The sequence below is a fragment of the Leopardus geoffroyi genome, chromosome D1 (assembly GCF_018350155.1).
Source record: "Leopardus geoffroyi isolate Oge1 chromosome D1, O.geoffroyi_Oge1_pat1.0, whole genome shotgun sequence".
Taxonomy (NCBI): domain Eukaryota; kingdom Metazoa; phylum Chordata; class Mammalia; order Carnivora; family Felidae; genus Leopardus; species Leopardus geoffroyi.
The window spans coordinates 76,991,971-77,012,709 of NC_059329.1; the positions used below are offsets into that span (position 1 = coordinate 76,991,971).

Below are 20,739 nucleotides of genomic sequence, written 5' to 3' on the forward strand. Positions count from 1 at the left end.
AAATATTTAAAAACATATACTACATTAAAATTAAAAAACTTCTCTAAAAAAAGACAATGTCAAAAGAATGAGAAGCCACAGACTGGGGGAAGTTTTTTGCAACAGGTACATCTGATGAAAGACCAGCATTCCAAATATGTAAAGAACTCTTAAAACTCTACAATAAGAAAACAAAAACGCAATTAAAAAAATGGGCCAAAACCGTGAAAGATAACACATCAGAGAATATGGTAAATAAGCATATGAAAAGATACTTTATATTATATCTCATTAGGGAAATGCAAATTAAGACAATGAACTATCCTTAGGTGCCTATTAGAATGATTAAAATCTGGAACACTGACGAAAAATTCTGACAAGGATGTAGAACGATGGGAATTTTCATTAATTGCTGGTGGAAATGCAAAATAGTACAACCACTATGGAGGACAGTTGATCAGTTTCTAGCAAAACTAATCATACTTTTACAATAGGATACAGAAGTCCTTGTTATTTATATTTACTCAAGTAAGTTGAAAACTTATGTCCACACAAAACCTGCACATATTTATAATTACCAAAATTATAGCAGCTTTATTCATAATTATCAAAATTTGGAAACAACCAAGATGTCCTTCAGTAGGTGGATATACAAACTGGTACATCCAGACAATGGAATATTATTCTGTTCTAAAAAGAAATGAAATATCAGTCCATGAAAAGACGAGGTAACCTTAAATACATATTACTAAATCCATGGAGCCAATCTGAAAAGGTTACATACAATGTGATTTCAATTATATGACATCCTGGGGTAATGCAAAACTATGGAGACACTTAAAAGATCAGTGGTTACCAGGGGCTAGGGGGAGGCAGTGATAAGTAAGCAAAGCAGAGCAGAATTTTTAGGGCTTTGAAACTGTACAGTATGATGCAATCGTGGTAGATACACACACCTCCTTATACATTTGTCCAAACTCAGAAATTATTACACTAGGAGTGAACTTTAATTTAAACTATGGACTTTGGGTAAAAATGTTGTGTCAATGTAGGTTCATCGGTTGTAACAAATGTGCCACTCTGGTGCAGTATTTTGATAGTGGGAGGGAATTTAATGGGATGTAGGTGCTCTCTGTGAAATCTCTGAACCCGCCATTCAGTTTTGCTGTGAACCCAAAACTTCTGTATGATGTTACAGAAGGCCTGATATAGCCTATTTTTTTAAAAAAAGTATATCATGCAGAGGTTAGCACGTTGAATAAATATACTTTCTATATGATACTTCACATCTCTCTCACTGCAGTAGAATGTCTGTCAGAATAGAATACCAAGCAGGAGAGACAGTTGTGACCTACACAAGAATTATGGATCTAGAATTCCGCTAGAAGAAGCCAATTTAAAACAAGAGGAAGTTTGTGTATTTTTACATAAGTTAACCTCTCCTTAATGATCATGGCACTGAAGATGCTGACAGCTGCCAGTTGCTTTGTGAAGGCCATGTTGCGACCTTCTACTCTCTTCCATTCTTGGGAGATTTTATTTGTCCGTGAGACCTCACTGAGGAGCTTCTCTTTTAAACACGGTATTCCTCCATCAGCCAAGTATGGTGGGCGACACACTGTGACTATGATTCCTGGGGATGGCATCGGGCCTGAACTTATGCTGCATGTTAAGACTGTGTTCAGACATGCATGTGTGCCTGTGGACTTCGAGGAGGTGATAGTTAACTCCACTTCTGGGGAAGAGGACGTTCACAATGCCATCATGGCAGTCCGTCGAAACTGCGTGGCCTTGAAGGGCAACATCGAAACTGACCACAACCTGCCACCGTCTCACAAATCCCGCAACAATATGTTTCGCACCACGCTGGATCTCTATGCCAACGTTATCCATTTTAAGAGTCTGCCAGGAGTGGAGACAAGGCACAAGGATGTTGACATCTTAGTTGTTCGGGAAAACACAGAGGGTGAATACAGCAACCTGGAGCATGAGAGTGTGAAAGGAGTGATCGAGAGCCTGAAGATCATTACCAAGGCCAGGTCTTTGCGCATTGCTGAATATGCCTTCCAATTGGCCCAGGAGATGGGACGCAAGAGAGTGACGGTTGTGCACAAGGCCAACATCATGAAACTGGGAGATGGTCTCTTCCTACAGTGTTGCAGAGAGGTGGCCTCCCGCTATCCTCAGCTCACTTTCGAAGGCATGATTGTGGATAACACCACCATGCAGCTGGTATCTCGGCCTCAGCAATTTGATGTAATGGTGATGCCCAGTCTTTATGGCAACATAGTCAACAACATCTGCACAGGGTTGGTTGGGGGAGCAGGCCTCGTGCCTGGTGCAAACTATGGCCATACGTACGCAGTGTTTGAAACAGCCTCAAGGCAATCAGGCAAGAATTTAGCCAATAAGAATATGGCCAACCCTACTGCCATGCTTCTGGCAAGCTGCATTTTGCTGGATTACCTCAAGCTCCACTCCTATGCCACCTCCATTCGCAATGCAGTCTTGGCGTCCATGGAGAACAAAGATGTCCATACTCCAGACATCGGAGGTCAGGGTACCACATCAGATATCATTCAGAATATCACAAATCACATCAGTACTGTCAATTAAATGGTTATGCCTTGCAGGCTGAGCTACATCCAAGTCCTTCTCACTCTTCACCTTATTCTTCTCACTTAGAAACCCTAGCCTGCTTGGCTAGTGTGGACTCTGGAATAAACTGGCTCCTGCTCCAATTCATCAGAAGAGGCAGGGGAAGCAAATCAAAGCTGATTTTTTCTGTTAAATTAAAATGCCATAAGTGCCATAAGCATTGCTTATTTAAATTAGCCAAACCTATTGTGTTGTATACGTATTGAGGAATTCTTCTCTGTTTTAATTCACAATTCACACTTCTCTATGATACGATACACTAAGTAAATCAGAGCTGTTTGTAGAGTCCCAGGGCTTTCACTGAACCTAGAACGCTCATTTTTCTCTTTATCTGGGTCATTAAAATTCAGCAAACCAGCCTGCAGAGAAGTCTGGCTTCTCTCTAGAGGTTGTTAATGAGTTAATTAGTGCAATAAAATTTGCCTACAAAATATACATTGTAACCTTAATAATAAATAAGGACCGTAAAGCTGAGCTAGTACAGAATGCTTCCACTCCCTCCTAGATCTCTCATCTTTTCCGTGGTCATGTTTATGTTCCTAAGGAATTTTCGCTGTGTAGTTTTTCACACATGGACATCCCTGAGTACTTGAGCTCTCCTGGAAAGCGCATTCTTGGATTCCTTCTAGTTGGACTCAAGAGTCTAGAGGTCAACTCCCCAGTGAAGAGGCACATGGCCCATAATTCTTCACTGTACAAATGTAACCATGCACTGTAACTCCATGTTCACTGCTTCATAGTCTGTGATGGTTTACTTTCTTTTAATCTCTTTTTTTTTTTTTTTTTTTTTTGAGGAAAGAGTGTGCAAAAGAAAACGAAAAGCACTGGGCTAATTTAAATGTTTGCTGTCAGTTTATTTACAGAATTTTTAAGGCCCTAGTTGGGAAATACACAAAGTAAAATGATCATTTTATCAGAGCTCAGAAATAGTTATTATTTAAGTTGGAAATGAAAATAATGGTTATGAGAACTTTCAGTGGCTTCATCTGCAAGAATGGCCTGCAGACAAAAATAAAATTGAGAAAAGAGTGAATAGTTAAAGTATTTTGGAAACTTTTGTGTCTCAGCTTTAACCTTTGGATTTCACCGTGGTTGGTTCATGAACCACAAGTTAAAGACAGTGGACTTAGACTTGAAAAATTCCTTATGGTTCCCAAAAGTCTCTGCCTTAACATATTACCTTATATTAGCTTCATTATGTATAAAGTCAGGGTCTGGGTTTGGAAAACCAAATGCTAGTTTGCAGGGACTTCATTTGAGGAGGAAGTGACTGTCTACCTATCTGTGAGTTTGTCTTTAAGAATAAAGCTAGTAGAGATAAGTTACTTATAATCACGGTATTCTTTTAAAAAAATTTTTTTTTTTTCCAACGTTTTATTTATTTTTGGGACAGAGAGAGACACAGCATGAACGGGGGAGGGGCAGAGAGAGAGGGAGACACAGAATCGGAAACAGGCTCCAGGCTCCGAGCCATCAGCCCAGAGCCTGACGCGGGGCTCGAACTCACAGACCGCGAGATCGTGACCTGGCTGAAGTCGGACGCTTAACCGACTGCGCCACCCAGGCGCCCCGAATCACGGTATTCTTTTAGCGGACTTTTACACATGTTGCTAGCCAGGGCCGCCACTGGCCTACAGTGTGATGCCTTGCTCTGGACAGATCTAGATCTGCACCAGAGGCATGGTTTGATGTTACAGCAAGGGGTAATTTTTGGCATGAAGTTCTCCCCCCTGCAATGCCACATAACCCCATCCTACCTTAACCCACAGTACCCGCTTTATCTTTTCCTCTCATGACTAGGGGAATTTGTTCATGGCACAACCAGCCCAAATGCAGACAGTAACCTGGCTATTGGCTTCTATTTGACAGTGGGAGTTTATGCTGATAAGTACATTTGAGCTACAGTTTGCCTTTCTGTTAAAGGTGGTTGTCTCCAGAGTCTTCCCACAGTTGTTAGGTCAGACTACCTTGATGGCACCTATTATACTATCATGGAACTTTCCATTTATCAGTGTTAGATTTTTCCCACTTAGCTATGAGCATTTCTAGGACAAATGCTATGTATTCTATTTCCTTGTCCTATGTAGCCCCTAACATAATGACTGATACAGACAAAATAAACAATATATATTTATTGAATCACCAAAAAATGAATGATATGGCATGTATCCCCTCCTATTTCTTCTGTGTAAAGTGAGGTAATAACTTTACCTACCTCATAGGATCATTAGCAAGCCTAAGTGAGAAAATAGACATGATGTTGATAGCACTTGCCTGTCACATGATAAGTGCTTGCTGTGTTTGGAAATTATTCATTATTTTTCACTTTATACCTTTCTGAAAGATAATTCTAAAGAGGACTTGGCAAATTACATTAATTCATTACTGTCATTGGAACTTACTAGAGAAGTTTCTTAATTTATATTACAGGTTTGTAACTGACTTTAAACAAGGGGAGCCAATCATACATGCTTATTAAAGTCCCCTTATTTCTCTACTTTTTTTTTTTTTTAATTTTTTTTTTCAACGTTTATTTATTTTTGGGACAGAGAGAGACAGAGCATGAATGGGGGAGGGGCAGAGAGAGAGGGAGACACAGAATCGGAAACAGGCTCCAGGCTCTGAGCCATCAGCCCAGAGCCCGACGCGGGGCTCGAATTCACGGACCGCGAGATCGTGACCTGGCTGAAGTCGGACGCTTAACCGACTGCGCCACCCAGGCGCCCCTTCTTTTTTTTTAAGAGAGAGAGTGAGCGAGCAAGAGAGGAGAGGAGAGATAGAGAGGGAGAGAGAATTCCAAGCAAGTTCCCCACTGTCACCATGAAGCCCAGTGTGGGGCTTAATCTCACAAACCATGAGATCATGATCTGAGCCCAAATCAAGAGTCAGATGCTTAACTGACTGGCCACCCAAGTGCCTCCTTCCTTTTTTTTTTTTTTTATTTCTTGAATCTAGCTACCTCTCTTCTTCCTCTTTTCTTCCTCTTTTCTCATTAGCCTTTTTCATCACTGGTAACCTACCAATTTGTGTTATTTCTAATTTGTGTCTTGCCTATAATTGAGCCCCCTTAAATCTATTTTCTGCAATGCCTTCAGTAAGATCTTTCTGAAAGGAAAATTGTATCATGTCACTTTCCCACTTAAAACCTCTCATTGAGTGGCTTCCCTTTGGCCTTAAGAGAAAGTCAACTGAGTGTACATGAAAGACCTCCCATGGTGTGAGACCTGCTTCCTTCTCTAGGTTCACCATTTCCATCCCTTCTCTTCACTCCAGTAACAACACAGTGTGGCTCCCCAAAAAGTGTGCAGACAGAGGTCATTTTTAAAGAGCCATGTATCCTTTCAAGGTCATACCTTTGCACATGGCCTTGGTTCCTTTCCCCTTCAGGAGATGACAGCCTTTTCATTTTAGAGGACTAAACTTGATCATTACCACCTTTGGGAAGCTTCCTTGACTAACTCTCTTTCCATTCCCTGCTGAGATGGAGGGGAGTAGCTCTCCCAGTTCTCCTAGAGAGCTCTGTATATCCTACCTAGTATGCATATCTCTGGTTATCATTACGTGCTTTCCTTCCCATCAGTCTTACTATACAGTCCATTCTTTGGCTACAGGAATGAAGGAGTCATTCATCCCTACAACATCAGACCCTGATACAGGGATAAACTCTTACTTGCTGCTCAGTCTCAGTATTTATGGAAGGCAGATAAAAAGGGAAAGAAAAGACTGGCCTGAATTCACAGATAGGACTGGAGGACTGGAACAACTACTGTATTGCAAAATACTCCTGTCTGGCTTCAGTCTATGAACCTTTCTTTATAAGACTGCTCCTCTCTAAAGAACTTTACTGCCCTCAAGGCAGTAAAATAGGTGGTTGGCAGGCTGCCTTTGTTTCCTGAGAAGCTTTCTGTACTACGTTAATGGATACTTTTATCTTAGGCTTTATCAATTTACTCTGTTTCACTTAAAGTCCTGATGCTATAAAGAACAGCAGCTACAGATTGTCTTATTTTTCTCTAAATTAACTCCTCTCCATTATGGCTCTATTTTAATGGCCTTGCAAATCATTCAGGTTGCATAGCTGACATTCATCTCAGCTCTTCCACATAGGAGCTCTGTGACATTGGATAAATTCCTTAGCCTCTCTGATCTCCAGTTTGCTAATCTGTAAAATAAAAGTAATTACTTTGCTTCATAAGATTGTTATAAAAATTAAATAAGGTTGTTTGGTTTGGCAACAGCTGTGTAAGAAACCAGTTCAAAATTTAGTGGCTGAAAGCAAGTAATTGTCATGAGTCTGTCGAGTGATCAGATGATACTTCTCTCATCAGTATACTTTCTTGAGGGCTATTAAAAAGAATAATCTCAAATCCTGATGTCCATAAATATCAATATAAAGATACTAAACTGTATCACTTCATAATTACCTGTCCCTACCACCATCTCCATAGGCTTACTTTTATAGAAGGATGCTTTAATGTTCTTACTTCAGCTTTCCTCAAGGTCTGGTATGTGAAATCTTGTTAGGGGACAGCTCTGAAAACGATGAATCTGCTTAAAAGGCCAACAGAAAAGATTCCCCTCAGAACTGAGAACCAGGAAAACTTGAGTTTTTCACCATGAATTTGTGTTCTTCTACCAGGTAATTATATGAAGTGGAAACAAAAAGGATGGTTTATTTTACAAATAGGAGAATTTTGAAGAAATGTATCCAGTTCTGGATCATTACAGAGGTTGCAAAAAAAAAAAAAAAAAAAAGATAGTATTACCATAGGCTCAGTTGGGAATATGCAAAATATCTGCAGGAAGCTGATTACAGAGCTAGAAATTGTTTGGAGGAAGGCACTTGGTCCTTGGAGTTTCCCTGGCAATTTGAATAACATGGGTACCCAATGTGGTAAAGTGTTCTTTACATCAAAGTGAATTTGCTTACACTGATATGGGAAGCTACATACATTGCATTTGTGATTGCCCCAAGAAACACGGAACAAAGAAAGTAGATATATTTTAAGTGGGAAAAAAATTGCTCTTTACAAAAGCAATTAAGAAAAATTGGAATACCTAGGGGCACTTGGGTGGCTCAGTCAGTTGGGCATCCCACTTCAGTTCACTTGTGGTTCATGGGTTCAAGCCCCACGTCGGGCTCTATGCTGACAGCTTAGAGCCTGGAGCCTATTTTAGGTGTCTCCCTCTCTCTCTGCCCCTCCCCTGGTTGTGCTCTCTCTCTCTCCCTCTCCCCCCCACCAAAAAATAAACAAACATTAAAAAAATTGGAATGTCTTGTTACCAATGTTGCAAATGCTTAAGACCAGTATAGCCTGAGTGTAAAAACAGTATTCTCAGAGGAAGACTAGCCTGGGCACTAATCAGCTTACACATCTGATTTGCTACACTTAGTACCAAATCTCCTTCATGCAAAATAGATATAAATGAATGAATATTGCCACAAAAGAGAGAATATCATATATGTCCAAGTACAAGGCATTTTCCTTTTTTTCTATCCCTCAACAAAAAAGAATTGCCTTAAATTCAAGTCCTTATAAGTGTTCTCTTATGACTAGAGAACTGGGCTTTTGTTTTGAACAATAAGAAGCTATTTGGAGGACAGGGGGAAAATGACATGAACTATGCCAGTTTAGGATTTTTATAGAATTTATTTGTAGCATAAAGGTTAAATGGGGGCAAAAAAAAAATCACTTAACAAAGAATTAGTCATTATTCCTGGAAGTGTGTTCTCACAAATGCAAGTATTGAATGTTATTACATATATGCCTTTTAAAAATCACTTAATAACGCAGTTCAACTTTGGTCACCATGTAGAGGTCACAAATATTTACCTGTTAGATAAATGAGAAAACAAGAAGTCTTAACATTATGCAGTTCGATTCTTGTGACTTCACTGGAAATTTCCAACGAAGGCATGAAACACAGATTCAAAAAGTGCTTTATCTCAAACAGACAGGTACGATGATGATAGGTTTGGAAAATTTTAGAGAAGGTGAAAAATGACTCTGTATTGGGGAAGACCTTGAAGTCAAGATGCATGGGAAGAGATTAAACAAAATTATTTGATATCATGGTAAAGGATAATCATTCTAAATTAATCTATTTAATGTAGCCTATTAAGTAATGTATTTAATATAACTATGCATGATAACTAAATCCATCAATAAAACTTTATACATGGGTGTCTATTTAATATGCTTCTCAAAGTTGTTCAACTTTGCCCAGAATATTTTTCTTTCTTTTTTAGAGGTTATTATTGATAAAAAGGGAATCATTCTCCTTATATTTAAGATTGCTTCCTATTCAGGTATTTACCTGATCTCTTAAATGGACATTCTGTGGAAAAAGGAAAGAAAAGAGATTTTGAAGTTACTGTGCAGAAATCTATAATAACGAAGAAGTAGGTTTCTGGATTTGAAAACAGTACTATGAGGGGCGCCTGGGTGGCGCAGTCGGTTGGGCGTCCGACTTCAGCCAGGTCAGGATCTCGCGGTCCGTGAGTTCGAGCCCCGCGTCGGGCTCTGGGCTGATGGCTCAGAGCCTGGAGCCTGTTTCCGATTCTGTGTCTCCCTCTCTCTCTGCCCCTCCCCCATTCATGCTCTGTCTCTCTCTGTCCCAAAAATAAATAAACGTTGAAAAAAAAAAACAAAACAGTACTGTGAAAAGAAATGCAAAGGAATTTTTAAAAAAGATTTTATTCTTTTTTTTTCAGTTTTTATTTATTTATTTTGAAAGAGCATGAGCAGGGGAGGGGCAGAGAGAGAGAGAGAGAGAGAGAGAGAGAGAGAGAATCCCAAGCAGGCTCTCAGCTGCCAGTGCAGAGTCCGATGTGGGGCTTGAACTCAGAAACCCATGAAATCATGACCTGTGTCGAAATCCAGAGTGCCCCAAAATGCAAAGGAATTTCAAATGAAATTATATTTAACTAAGGCAGTGGCTAGAGCATACCTAAAATACTCATTATAGTTTTGATCTTTCAACTTGACAAAAGATGTCATTTCCATGAGAAGGTATGGTGCTAAAAATCAACTTTACACCAAGCATCAGAAAAAGATGTTGAAAACCCTGATTTATAAAGAACTTGTTTTCTCCAGGGTAATAAAATTCCCTGAGGTTGATCCTATTCAAGATATTCGTGCTGTAATGGAATTAGGTTATTTTGATCCCAGTTTTATTCTTGCTAGTAGCAAGATACTTGATTCATTCGTTTGCTTAGTAACTTCATTTGTTCTTTCTCTGATTCACTTGTTCCATGATGTTTTTCTTCCACTGAGTTCTTGCTTTGAGCTCGGCACTGTGCAAGCCTCTGAGGATGAAGCTTTGAGAATCTATGTCCTTTGTCTTGAGGACTGAGAATCAATAATCATCAGGCAATTTTAACGGAATGTGATGAGTGTTACAATAGCAGCATAAGCAAGAGTGCTGTGAGAACACACAAGAGGGGACAACAGAGAGCTCCCCAGAGTAAGTTGTGCCTCTAGGGGTGAGTGAGGGGGTGGCGGAGGGGGAGGAGGGCATATGAGTAAGCCCAAGAGAGACTGACAGCTTCCAGAAATGCCATCATAAGTCATCACCTATTACCTGGTGGTTAAAACCTTTACTTTCCCCCCATCATTTCTTACAGTATATAAGTTATAGTATATAGTTATTGTTGAATTCGTTTTATCTACCAGAACTTGCACTGATTATCTAGAAGGCGGGATTTTGAACATTTAAGGTGCACATCTGAACTGTGAAGTGATTTTTTTTGGAAGGATAAGCCCTTTATGTTGATTAATTAACCTGATTAGACCCCTCATCGTAGTAGGCTCTAATTCTTGTGATTAGGAAGATTTACTATTTCTCTTAAGCTACTTTGCAGCACCGTTGCTGTCTCTTCAGAGCCTTTCTCTTCTTGTCCGTGTTTCTGTCAGTCTGTCTGTGAGCTTGTTTCATCATTTAGTTTTTTTTTTTTTTTCCCAGCACACTTCTTTTTTCCTCCGTCTCCTAGTAGATCTCTAGAAACACATCCTCTTCTCTTCCTTGGTGCCGAGCTCCAGAGTAAGTATTGTACCCCGTGCTCTGATACAATATTGATCTCCTATTCCCTTTGGAAAGGGCCTTGGTGTTCATTTGAAATCCCGTCTGTGACCCTTTTCTGTCATCCCTGGTTCTGCTGCCAGTGGCACAACCTGCTCCCCTGAGTGCCCTGTGAAGCTGCCCACAGGCCAGCCTCTTTACCTGGGGTGTGTCATAGTTCCAGTTACCACTTGTCTTTGGTGGCATCAGGACACGTGCCACCCACTCTTGCCCATGGCTGAAACAGTCACCCTCTTTCTGACTGAAGCCAGTGACGGCAGCTTCCCTGGTGAAAGTGACCCTGTCGCTCGTCCACCTGATACTTTCATCATCTTCTCCCAAGAAGCCACCTTTCTGCAAAAGGGATTGTTAATCTCTCCATCTTGTCCTCTGAGGCTATTTGGTATCTGTTTAGAGCACTTCAGAAATGAGCAGCTAAGAGTATTAGCATTACTTGACCATGGTTATTGTTTTCATCCAGATTGACAGATGCTTTTTATAGTCTCTGGCTGAATTTCATCTGAGAAGAGCTTAAAATGCACAGGAGGAGGAAAGTACTTCTCTCCTAGGATCCCCACTGAGCTGATAACTGTCTGTGGGGAAGTCATCTATTTAAACAGAAATAAACATGCCTTGGGATGCCAGGAGCCTATTTTCAGCTTTATTAAGCTATTTTCAGCTTTATTAAGAAATCTGTGTTTAATTTTTCCAAACATCTCCATTCCTGTTCATTTAGCTTTTCGCTATGTGTGGATCAGTTAGAGCACTTGATGAGAATGCAGACCTTGCATTCTGCTCCTCGCAGCAATGCAGCTCATTTGGAGAAGAGTAAAGAATCTGGAAGACTTCCAAGGGCCTCGTCAAAAACTTGTACTCAACTGGCTTTTCATGGGGGCAAGAATTCCTGGTCAGATGTTGCCTGGTTCTTGGGAAATTTTCCCTGTCGGTTATTTTTTCCTGTTAAAAATTCCTTGGACCCATGTAGATTGATCATACGATACTTAAGGCCACGGACAGCTCTTTGTCTGTCTGTGTGGGTAAAGGGTCAAAAAGTAAATACTGCAAGCTTTTCGGGCCATCTGGTCTCTGTGGCAGCTGTTTAGTTTTGCCATTTTAAAGCAACGGGAACCATAGACAATAAATGTGGCAGTGTTCTAAGAAGATGTTATTTATGGACACTGACTGTAATTTAAATTTGACATAATTTTCACATGTCATGTAATACTGTTTTTCTCTTGACTTTTTCCAACCATAAAAAAAATGTAAAAGCCATTCTTTGCTTGCATGCCATACAAAAACAAGCCTGTGGACTGTAATTTCTGAACGTTGCTGTAGGCAGAGGGGGACTCCAGTAGTGAGCAAGACAGAAGCCCAGCTCTCAGGTGACTTTTGTTTACCGAGAGGGAAAACTGACAATGAGTATGCAAACACACAAACAATTAATATTATGTCAAGTTTTAAGGACTAAGAAGAAAGGAAACCAAAACAAAACGTGGATATTGGGACTGACAGCAATTGGTAGGGGAGGGGCTGAGGGGGTGCGTTGCTTTAGCTGATAGGAAAAGTTTCTCTGACTTTGCATCTGAGTTGGACTCCAAATAGTGCCAGGGAGACATGTGGACATCTGGTCCAAGTAGATGGAATGGTGAAGGCAGAGGCCCAAGTCACGGTGAGCTTAGGGTGTTTGAAGAATTAAGATCACTAGCGTAGCTGGAGACGACATTACAGAGGGGAAAGGGAAAGCCACACCATGAGAAAGAAATACAGTGACAAGTGCTTGTAGGATTCTGGGCCAGGTGAAGGGTTTTGGGATTTATTCAGGTTTCAGTACTACACCATAGGTAGATTTAAAGCCGGGGAGGGATGGGAAGTGGTTTAGGACTTTGGATAGGTCACTGAGTGGATGGGGGACTGTGGGTTGGGAACAATAGTGGAGACCAGGAGGGCAGTCAGGAGGCTAGTCTGAAATAGAGGCTTTTCCATTTACTCTTGTAACACTTGAAGTGTGAATCTGATAGAGGCTAAGGAGAAGGTGAGTGATGTAATATACAGCTTGGGTTGGACTACCAAATGAGATTTGTATCAAGAGTGCCACAAAAAGTTAAGTCTATATTATTCCATTTTACCTTATTAATGCTCACAATGACAGCTAACTATTTTGGGGGTACGCTAGCTATAGCATTATTTTATTCTCAAAGTTCTGTGAGGAAGATGTCTTTCTACAACAGAGATGAAACTAAAGTACTAATGGGCTCTGCAGTAAGGCCAAAAGGTTTCAAAACTGGTAGGTGGCAGAGGGACCCTACAACCCATATTTGTCCAGGTCTTAAACATGTGATATGTTTACTTATGTTTCCATTTTCTATTATTATACATCGAACCAACCCAAAGTGTCCTGGCTTAAAACAATGATTTATTGTTTTTCATGATTTGAGGGTTGCCTGGGCTCACTGAGGGCTTCTGCTCCATGTGCTGTTGGCTGGGATCATGCGTGAGGCTGCAGTCAGAGCCTGAAACGTCCAAGATAACCCCATTCCCATGGCTGGCAATGGGTGCTAATTGGCTGCAGTGCCTCTGTGCTCCCTTATATGACATTTCAACTATCATTAGGCTAGACAGGCTTTCTTACCACATGGTGGATGGATTCCAAGAGGGAGCATTCCAGAGAGACAAGCCCCAATGTGCAAGTGCTTATCAAGCTCTGATGTATTGCATTTGATACCATTACCTTCGAGAAAGTCTTAGAGCCAAGCCCAGAACTGAAGTGAAAAGAGATTATGCATGGAAGGTAAGTTCATTAGCATCTGCCAGTATCTGTGACATTATTATCCTAGCTTCCGCCTTTATACAGAAATGTGCAAAAACTATTTCTTTGTCTGTGACTGTTCTTCTCAGCAACTTAAGGATAGGCTAGGAAGGACATAAGATATGTCCAGATTCATGTGTTGACTAGGCATTTATTGGGTCCCTGCTCTGAGTGAAGTACTTTGCTGGGAAATGTGGAAAAGTAAGAATTAGGTAAGATACAGGTCCTTCCCTCTAGGTGCGTTCAGTCTAGAAGAAAAGATTATGCTTCCAGATGATGGTGCTTGAAAAAACAGATAAATGTTTGGGTATAGAAAATAGACTTTAAGATATATTTCAAATTGCTCTTCTTGGAGGCCTGGGTAAATTTCAGAAAGATGTTCTTCCTATGAAATGTGTCCTTTTCTCTGACTTGCTATGATTTTCTATATAATGGAAGAAATTGAAGCATTTATTCTCCCAGAAAATTAGAGGGCATTGTGAAACATCAATTTTTCTCAAAAGTGAACTAATGTCCAGGTCAATTCAGTGTTTGAAGAAGGAGAATTGCATTTGCTCCCTTGACCTCCAGCTTTGTTTGATCTCTGACTGGTTTAGGTCACTAAACAATATTGATTTTTCTTTTCATTGAAACCTTCCTGAAGTCAACATTCTATAAAAAAACAACACCAAATAGCCACTGGAATGAAAAGTCCCAGTCTACTCATTGTGTGTATAACAGATGTTTGAGCAACAAAAAGTTTTGAGTATAATAGATGCTCATTTAATGTTAATGTTTAAGCTAGGACCTGCTGTTAGTTCTTATAGGTGTTTGGCATTCTAATGAGATTTAAAAACAAAGCTATAATACCATTGAACATGTGCTTATGATATTTTAGACACTATCTAAATGCCTTCTGTGTATCATTTCCTTTGCCTTTGTACATGTTTGTGATTGTTGGTACTGTAATTATCTTCATCTAGATAGAAAAGCTGCAGGCAAAAGAGGTAATGCCCAAAGGCCATAGTCAGGGCTTGAACCCTGGTCATTTTGATTCCCAGTACCATTTGCATTTACCACTGTGTAATCCAAAAGTAACAGTGGAAAAAGCATTGGAATAGTCTTCAGGGGAGTTGAGATCTAGTCCTTTGGGCTGAACTAACTAGCTATGTGATCCTGGACAAACCAACTTCTCTTGACTGAAGAAAAAAAAAGAGAACTCTTTTCTACAAACACAGACATTTGCAGCCCAGATTTCTGTGCTAATTTAGAGCCTACATTTTCTTCACAGCTTACAGTGAATCTTTCATACTCCTGATCTCCTATACCCTGTTCTCTTTTTCTTTCTTTTTATAATGAACATTTATCCCTTTCTAATATTCTATATCATGTACTTAGTCATTCTTTACTGTCTGTCTCCACTGTTTTGGGATGCAAATGCTAGTGAGAGCAGTGGTCTTTGTCTGTTTTGCATAAAGATCTATCCCAAGTGACTCCAGAACTTCCTGGCACATGGGAAGCCCCAATAAACACATGGTATCCTTTTTTCCTCAAGGGATATTGTTGTGGAAGATAGGAAGAGGCATTGCACGATGAAGAATATGGTGTAAGAAAGGGCAATAAGACATTGGGTGTCTTGGTCTTTTAAGCAGTTTCATTTCTGTGAGGAAGCCAGGAGAGAAGAAGACTGTACTCTGGGTGGGTTGCACGATGGAGAGGGTCTTGTGTGTCACACATCACTGTTCAGATTTTATTTGTTTGTTTATAGCCAGTTTGATCACCAAGACTTGTTAAGACACCAGAATTCCAGGGCATATGGTGGTGGGTTCTGAGAGACAATCCTTGAGGCTTAATTGCATGTGGAAGTAACATTTAACCTTCTGCTCAAATGTATGGTCATTCTTTCCGGGGAAATGACAAGAGCCGTCAAGAAAATAAGGAATGATGTTGTTATACTCTGAGCTCGTGAGAAAAATGTGCAGATGCAGATGTGTTATTCCTTATTTATGGTAATTGAATTTTAAATTTAATTTAGCAGTAAAAATCTGCTATTTAAAGGATTGTTGCACTGTAAAAGACTTGAGAAGCGCATAGATTCTAGGGGTACTTAGAGAAGCATTTGATGCCTGATGGGTGACAAGCACAAATGCATCCAAATTAATCATAATTGCCATTCTAGCAAGTAAAATACAGCAATGTGTTTATCAAAAGGACGCTTCTGAAAGATATGAAAGGAACACGATAAATAGCAGGGCAAAAGGTTTATGTTACGAAGCCATGTGGTAAACAGAAGCTACCAAACTGTATACACAACATAGTCTAGAGAATGTCGATTTCATGTATATCACATCTATTTTAATATTTTATAAGCATTTTAAAAAAGCTGAATATTCTTCGATTTTGAACATTTACAATAGTTGTGTTAGCCTTACACACTTTTGGACATTTCAGCTTTTAAATTTTCATAGCCCTAACTAATGCAGTAAACATCTTGGTGCACTTTTTGTTCTCCATATTAAGGATTGTTCTCTGAAGAGATCATACAGTGGAATTACTGGGTCAAAGGGTATGAATTTGTATCAGTCTGTCTGCTGACATGGCTAGTGAAAATTGGTGCTTAATGTTTATTTTTTGTTGTTTTTAATTGCTAATGAGACTGAGATTGTGTTTATTAGCCAGTTGTTTCCTCTTCTCTGAAATGCTTTCTTATGCCCTTGGACGTTTTATCTATTGGAGCTTAGTGTTTTTCATTTGGATATCACACTCAGAATTCTGCATATGCAAAAGCCAAGTCTTTCAGTGAAGCTAAATTGTCACTATTCTGGAACAATTAATCATTTCATTGGAACAGTTGGTCAATCTTCTGGTATGATGGGTCATTTCATCTGTACAAGTGGATCATTTTAGTGAAACATCTGCTGGGAAAAGGTGCACCCAATAAATCATGTTTGGAAGTAGAGCTGAAAATCAAAGCATAGACTAGTTCACGACTTGCTCATGAGTTCACAGGCACCTCCGTTTTGATTCTTTCCAAAGTATAATGATGATGGAAAGTTCAGGAAACATGGTGTTTCGCCACGTACATTAGGAGCCTCTGCACTAATTGCAGTATGTCAGTATTTTTATCTGCTTTCTAAAGAGATGTTGAGAGCAATCTTCCCTATGAAATTAACAGCCTGGATTCTCTCCTTTCAGTGACCCTTTGCCAGATGAAAACTCTGATCGACTTAATTTAATAAATGAGGAAGCTTGTTCCCTCATTTTTCATAGGTTGTCCTCTGCAGTTGGATTGAAGCCAGATCTACAGATAAGGAGATTACAGAAAACTATCTGAAATAATGAGTGCAAGGTTACTAAGCTTGAGGTGAAAAGGGAGGATAGTTTTATTTCTACCCAAGTGTGGGAATTTTGTATTAGTAATGTTATCTCCTAACTTTGCCACCATCACCCTGAGATCTAATGACATTTAGGGGTACTAGGAGCCAAGGTCAGCAAGCATAAAAGCTGTCTGAGTTCTTTTAATCTTGTCCCATACCATAAATGTGAATTAGATTAACTACAGATTTGTTCTGTGAAAAATTAGGGTGTTAATAGTGTTCCTTTTCCTGTAACTTCCTGTTCAATTATAGAACTTATTTCAGTGTTTTTTAAAAATATTTGCTCTAATGGTTTGCCTCCTTCCCTAACTTTTTTTTTTCCAAACCATAAGAGACTCTTAAAAACTGAGAATAAACTCAGGGTTGATGGGAGGTGGGAGGGAGGGGAAAGTGGGTGATGGGCATTAAGAAGGGCGCCTGTTGGGATGAGCACTGGGTGTTGTATGGAAACCAATTTGAAAATAAATTTCATATTAAAAAAATATTTGCTCTAAAAATAGATACTCTGCATTCTTGCTCTGCTGGAATAGGGCTTGGTAACCCTTGGTATAGGATTATACCTATCTGCTATGGATGAACATATTTCAGTCATTTAACCCAGGATGTACAACTAGCCCCAAACACATGCATATATGCATACAAACTTGTGCATGTTTTCATAAGACAAAACTAAATCCAGATAATACCGCACCACAGAGCAGCGGCTCACAATAAAGATATAATTGTTTCGAACTCAACTAGCCATGGTTTCTTTCTAGGCTTTCTGTTCTGAACACCCACCAGCAGTAATGACACATCTGAGCCCCAAACCTTTGTCCCTCAAATCCTAGCCCAGGACAGAAATACTGGTTTTATAATCTGTACCATGGTAAAGTGTAGGGACATATCTCCCTCACTTTAATTCCAAATGAAAAACCAAAGGCCTTTTATATTCTTTCAGAAGAGAGGTCCATCACAACCTCTGCTTTAAACAGATTAAACTGTGGTTCAACAGCCTGGCTGTTGCAAATGATCAAGTGGTGCTCAAGATTCACGTTTTATTTGGTAAGTGATGAAACAAATAAACCTTGTATTCAGAATAATAATTATTTTTAATTATTAAGTGAGTATGTTTTTCTATTTATGTTATCTCAGAAGGATTCAGGGCTATTTGTCATGGATAGACGCCAAGCTAAACACAAAGTTCATGTGAAACCAAATACTTAGCGTTATTAAGCATATGTAGGAAATAGCATGTGTTATACAGAACCCAGCAGCTCTAAATTGGAACCCTTAGCCTTTTCCATTTACTACTGAGAGACTGCTCAAGTCTTAGTATCTTCATCCATAAAAATAGGGATAAAACAGTAAACATCTCATGAGGTGGTTGTAGAGCTTAAGGAGATAACACATGTAAAAGAAGGTAGTGTGTGTTATGGTGTAGGAAGTTATTAAAGATAACAATGTCGATGAATATAGCACTTGCAATAAAGGAATCCAACCAAATTTGAAATCTCTTTTCTGAGCTAACACGTCAAGAAAACAAGGTGCAGAAAATAAGGGCAAATTAAGCCTCCCTGAACTCTCCCTTGGAGAAGGCTGATAGTAGGTCACTAGGAGATTTGTAGCCTGCAGAACACTGCATTTCTTTGTTAGCTTTTGAAGAAATATGTCTAAAAAGTGTATAGGTATGGAACTGTGCAGAGAACCACATAAGCTATCTGTATAAGCAATAATCAATAAACATTTGCTTATCATAGAGCTATGGTTCCATTTCCAAGATTACTGTGTCATCTAGGAAGAAAGGTATTTTTCTTGTTTTTGTTTTTAATTTTTTTAATGTTTATTTATATATTTATTTATTTATTTGAGAGAGAGACAGGGTGCGAGCAGGAAGGCAGAAAGAGATGGAGACACAGAATCTGAAGCAGGCTTCAGGCTCTGAGCTGTCAGCACAGAGCCTGACATGGGGCTTGAACCTCCAGGCCACGAGATCATGACCTGAGCTGAAGTCAGCCACCCAACCTACTGAGCCACCCAGTCACCCCATGAAAGCAATTTTTGAAGAGAACATCAAGACCTTATTTTTCTTTCCTCCCTCTGAAATTGTGTATTCATTTTCTCTCCTTCTTCTCCAACTCACTATCAGTCCTTCAGCTTTACTTTGAAGTTTATCTAGCAGTGGGAAACAATTTTCTCATGACATTATCTTGTGATAGTATCATAGGCTGCTGACATTATTTCTAATTATACACACAGTAAATGGTTTAATTTCCTTCTTGAACCGCTTATGTACTTTATGTCAGACGTGTTCCTTTTGATCATCCCATGGGGTTGATACCTCGCCATAGGAGTTTCATCAAAAGGAAAAGAGTTGGGGAGCAAGCAGGCTTCAAAATGCCTTGAAGAAAGCAAAGTTCTAGGCAGAGTTTACTTGTGAGTAGATGCAGGTAGCTATCCTTTTTTAGAACGTTAGACTGTGTTCTACACATCTTATTAGACACTTAGCACAGATTTTTATTTTAGCTTTACTTCACTTCTTTGGAGCCAAGTGTGTTATCCTCATTTTGTTGAAGAATCAACCGAACCCAGAATCTTAGGGTAATGTTGTCAAGGTGACATAACAAGCAATGGGTGTGACCTCTCTTTGACTCCAGGTCAGGTCAAACTCCAAAGCTCTCTCCCTCAACTATCCTGTTCCTTAAGACCTGAGAACACTCTAAATACATATTTCCTGAACACGAGTGACACTTTATATCATTCCTTACAATGACTTTTAAAATGTCTGACGTTCCTGTTCTTTATTACTCAAATTCCACCTCCCTGAAAGGAACTGATTTGAAAACAAATAGTTCATCGAGAAGAGTTCATCTTTAGCCCTTCCCAATTGGATGAGTAGATGGGAGTTTTTGGAAAATATAAGTTAATTTTAAGCCTTTCATGATAGAGACCAACTTTCTCTTTATTCCAATCACTATTCTAAAATGTTGTTTATGATCTTAATGACATAGTTTATTTTTGACAGGATAGAGATAGGAGCTATAATTTCATCATATAAAGGCAGTTCTACTTAATCTTTCTAGTATATAAGGGGCTATAATAAGTGCCTTATATACATTAAAAAAAATTCACAAGAACTATGTGAGAAAACTGGTATTAAATCTAATTTAATAGGGGTGCCTGGCTGGCTCAGTTGGTATAGCATGAGACACTTGATCTTTATGTCATGAGTTCAAGCCCCATGTGGGGTGTAAAGATTACTTAAAAATAAAATCTTAGGGGCAGCTGGGTGGCTCAGACAGTTAAACGTCTGACTTTGGTTCAGGTCATGATCTCACGGTTTGTGGGTTCGAGCCCCACATTGAGCTCTCTGCTGACAGCTCAGAGCCTGGAGCCTGCTTCAGATTCTGCATCTCCCTCTCTCCCTGCTCCTCCCCTGCTGGTGCTCTTTCTCTCTCTCTCAAAATTGAATAAATGCTAAAAAAAATTAAAAAATAAAATCTTAAAAAAACTAATGGATGAGAAAATGAGGTTCAGAGGAACTATTTACTTGTTCAAGGTATGTAAAACAAGTAAGTTACAGGACTGGTATTTGAAACCAGATCTATGTGGCCCTTAAATATGTGCACTTTCCTTTACCCTCATCATAAGAAATAACATTTGGGTTCACTCTCACTGTGAATTAGGGTGTTCAGACAGACTGAAGTAATGTCAAGTAATACCTTGACATTTAGCATTCTTTCAAGAATAATATAAGTTTAGCAAATATTCATTGATTGGGTACTATGTGTCAGGCATTATCAGAGGCATTGGATCTAAAGCAAAAGCAAATGTGGTCCCTGTCCTCCTGGTCTTTATAATCTAATAGGAAGACATAGATCAATTTAAATAATGACAGTT

The 20,739-nt window shown here is 39.4% G+C and overlaps 2 protein-coding genes across 3 annotated transcripts in view; both read left to right on the forward strand.

The window, feature by feature from the left end:
- The window catches only part of NELL1 (neural EGFL like 1), an 879,943-nt gene that overhangs the window by 573,110 nt on the left and 286,094 nt on the right, over positions 1–20,739 (forward strand). The gene's annotated exons all lie outside the window — the stretch shown is intronic.
- Positions 1,195–2,813, forward strand: LOC123601491 (isocitrate dehydrogenase [NAD] subunit gamma, mitochondrial-like). Its single transcript, XM_045484783.1, has one exon. It carries the CDS (start codon positions 1,426–1,428, stop codon positions 2,593–2,595), a length of 1,170 nt encoding a protein of 389 aa, XP_045340739.1. The 5' UTR covers positions 1,195–1,425; the 3' UTR covers positions 2,596–2,813.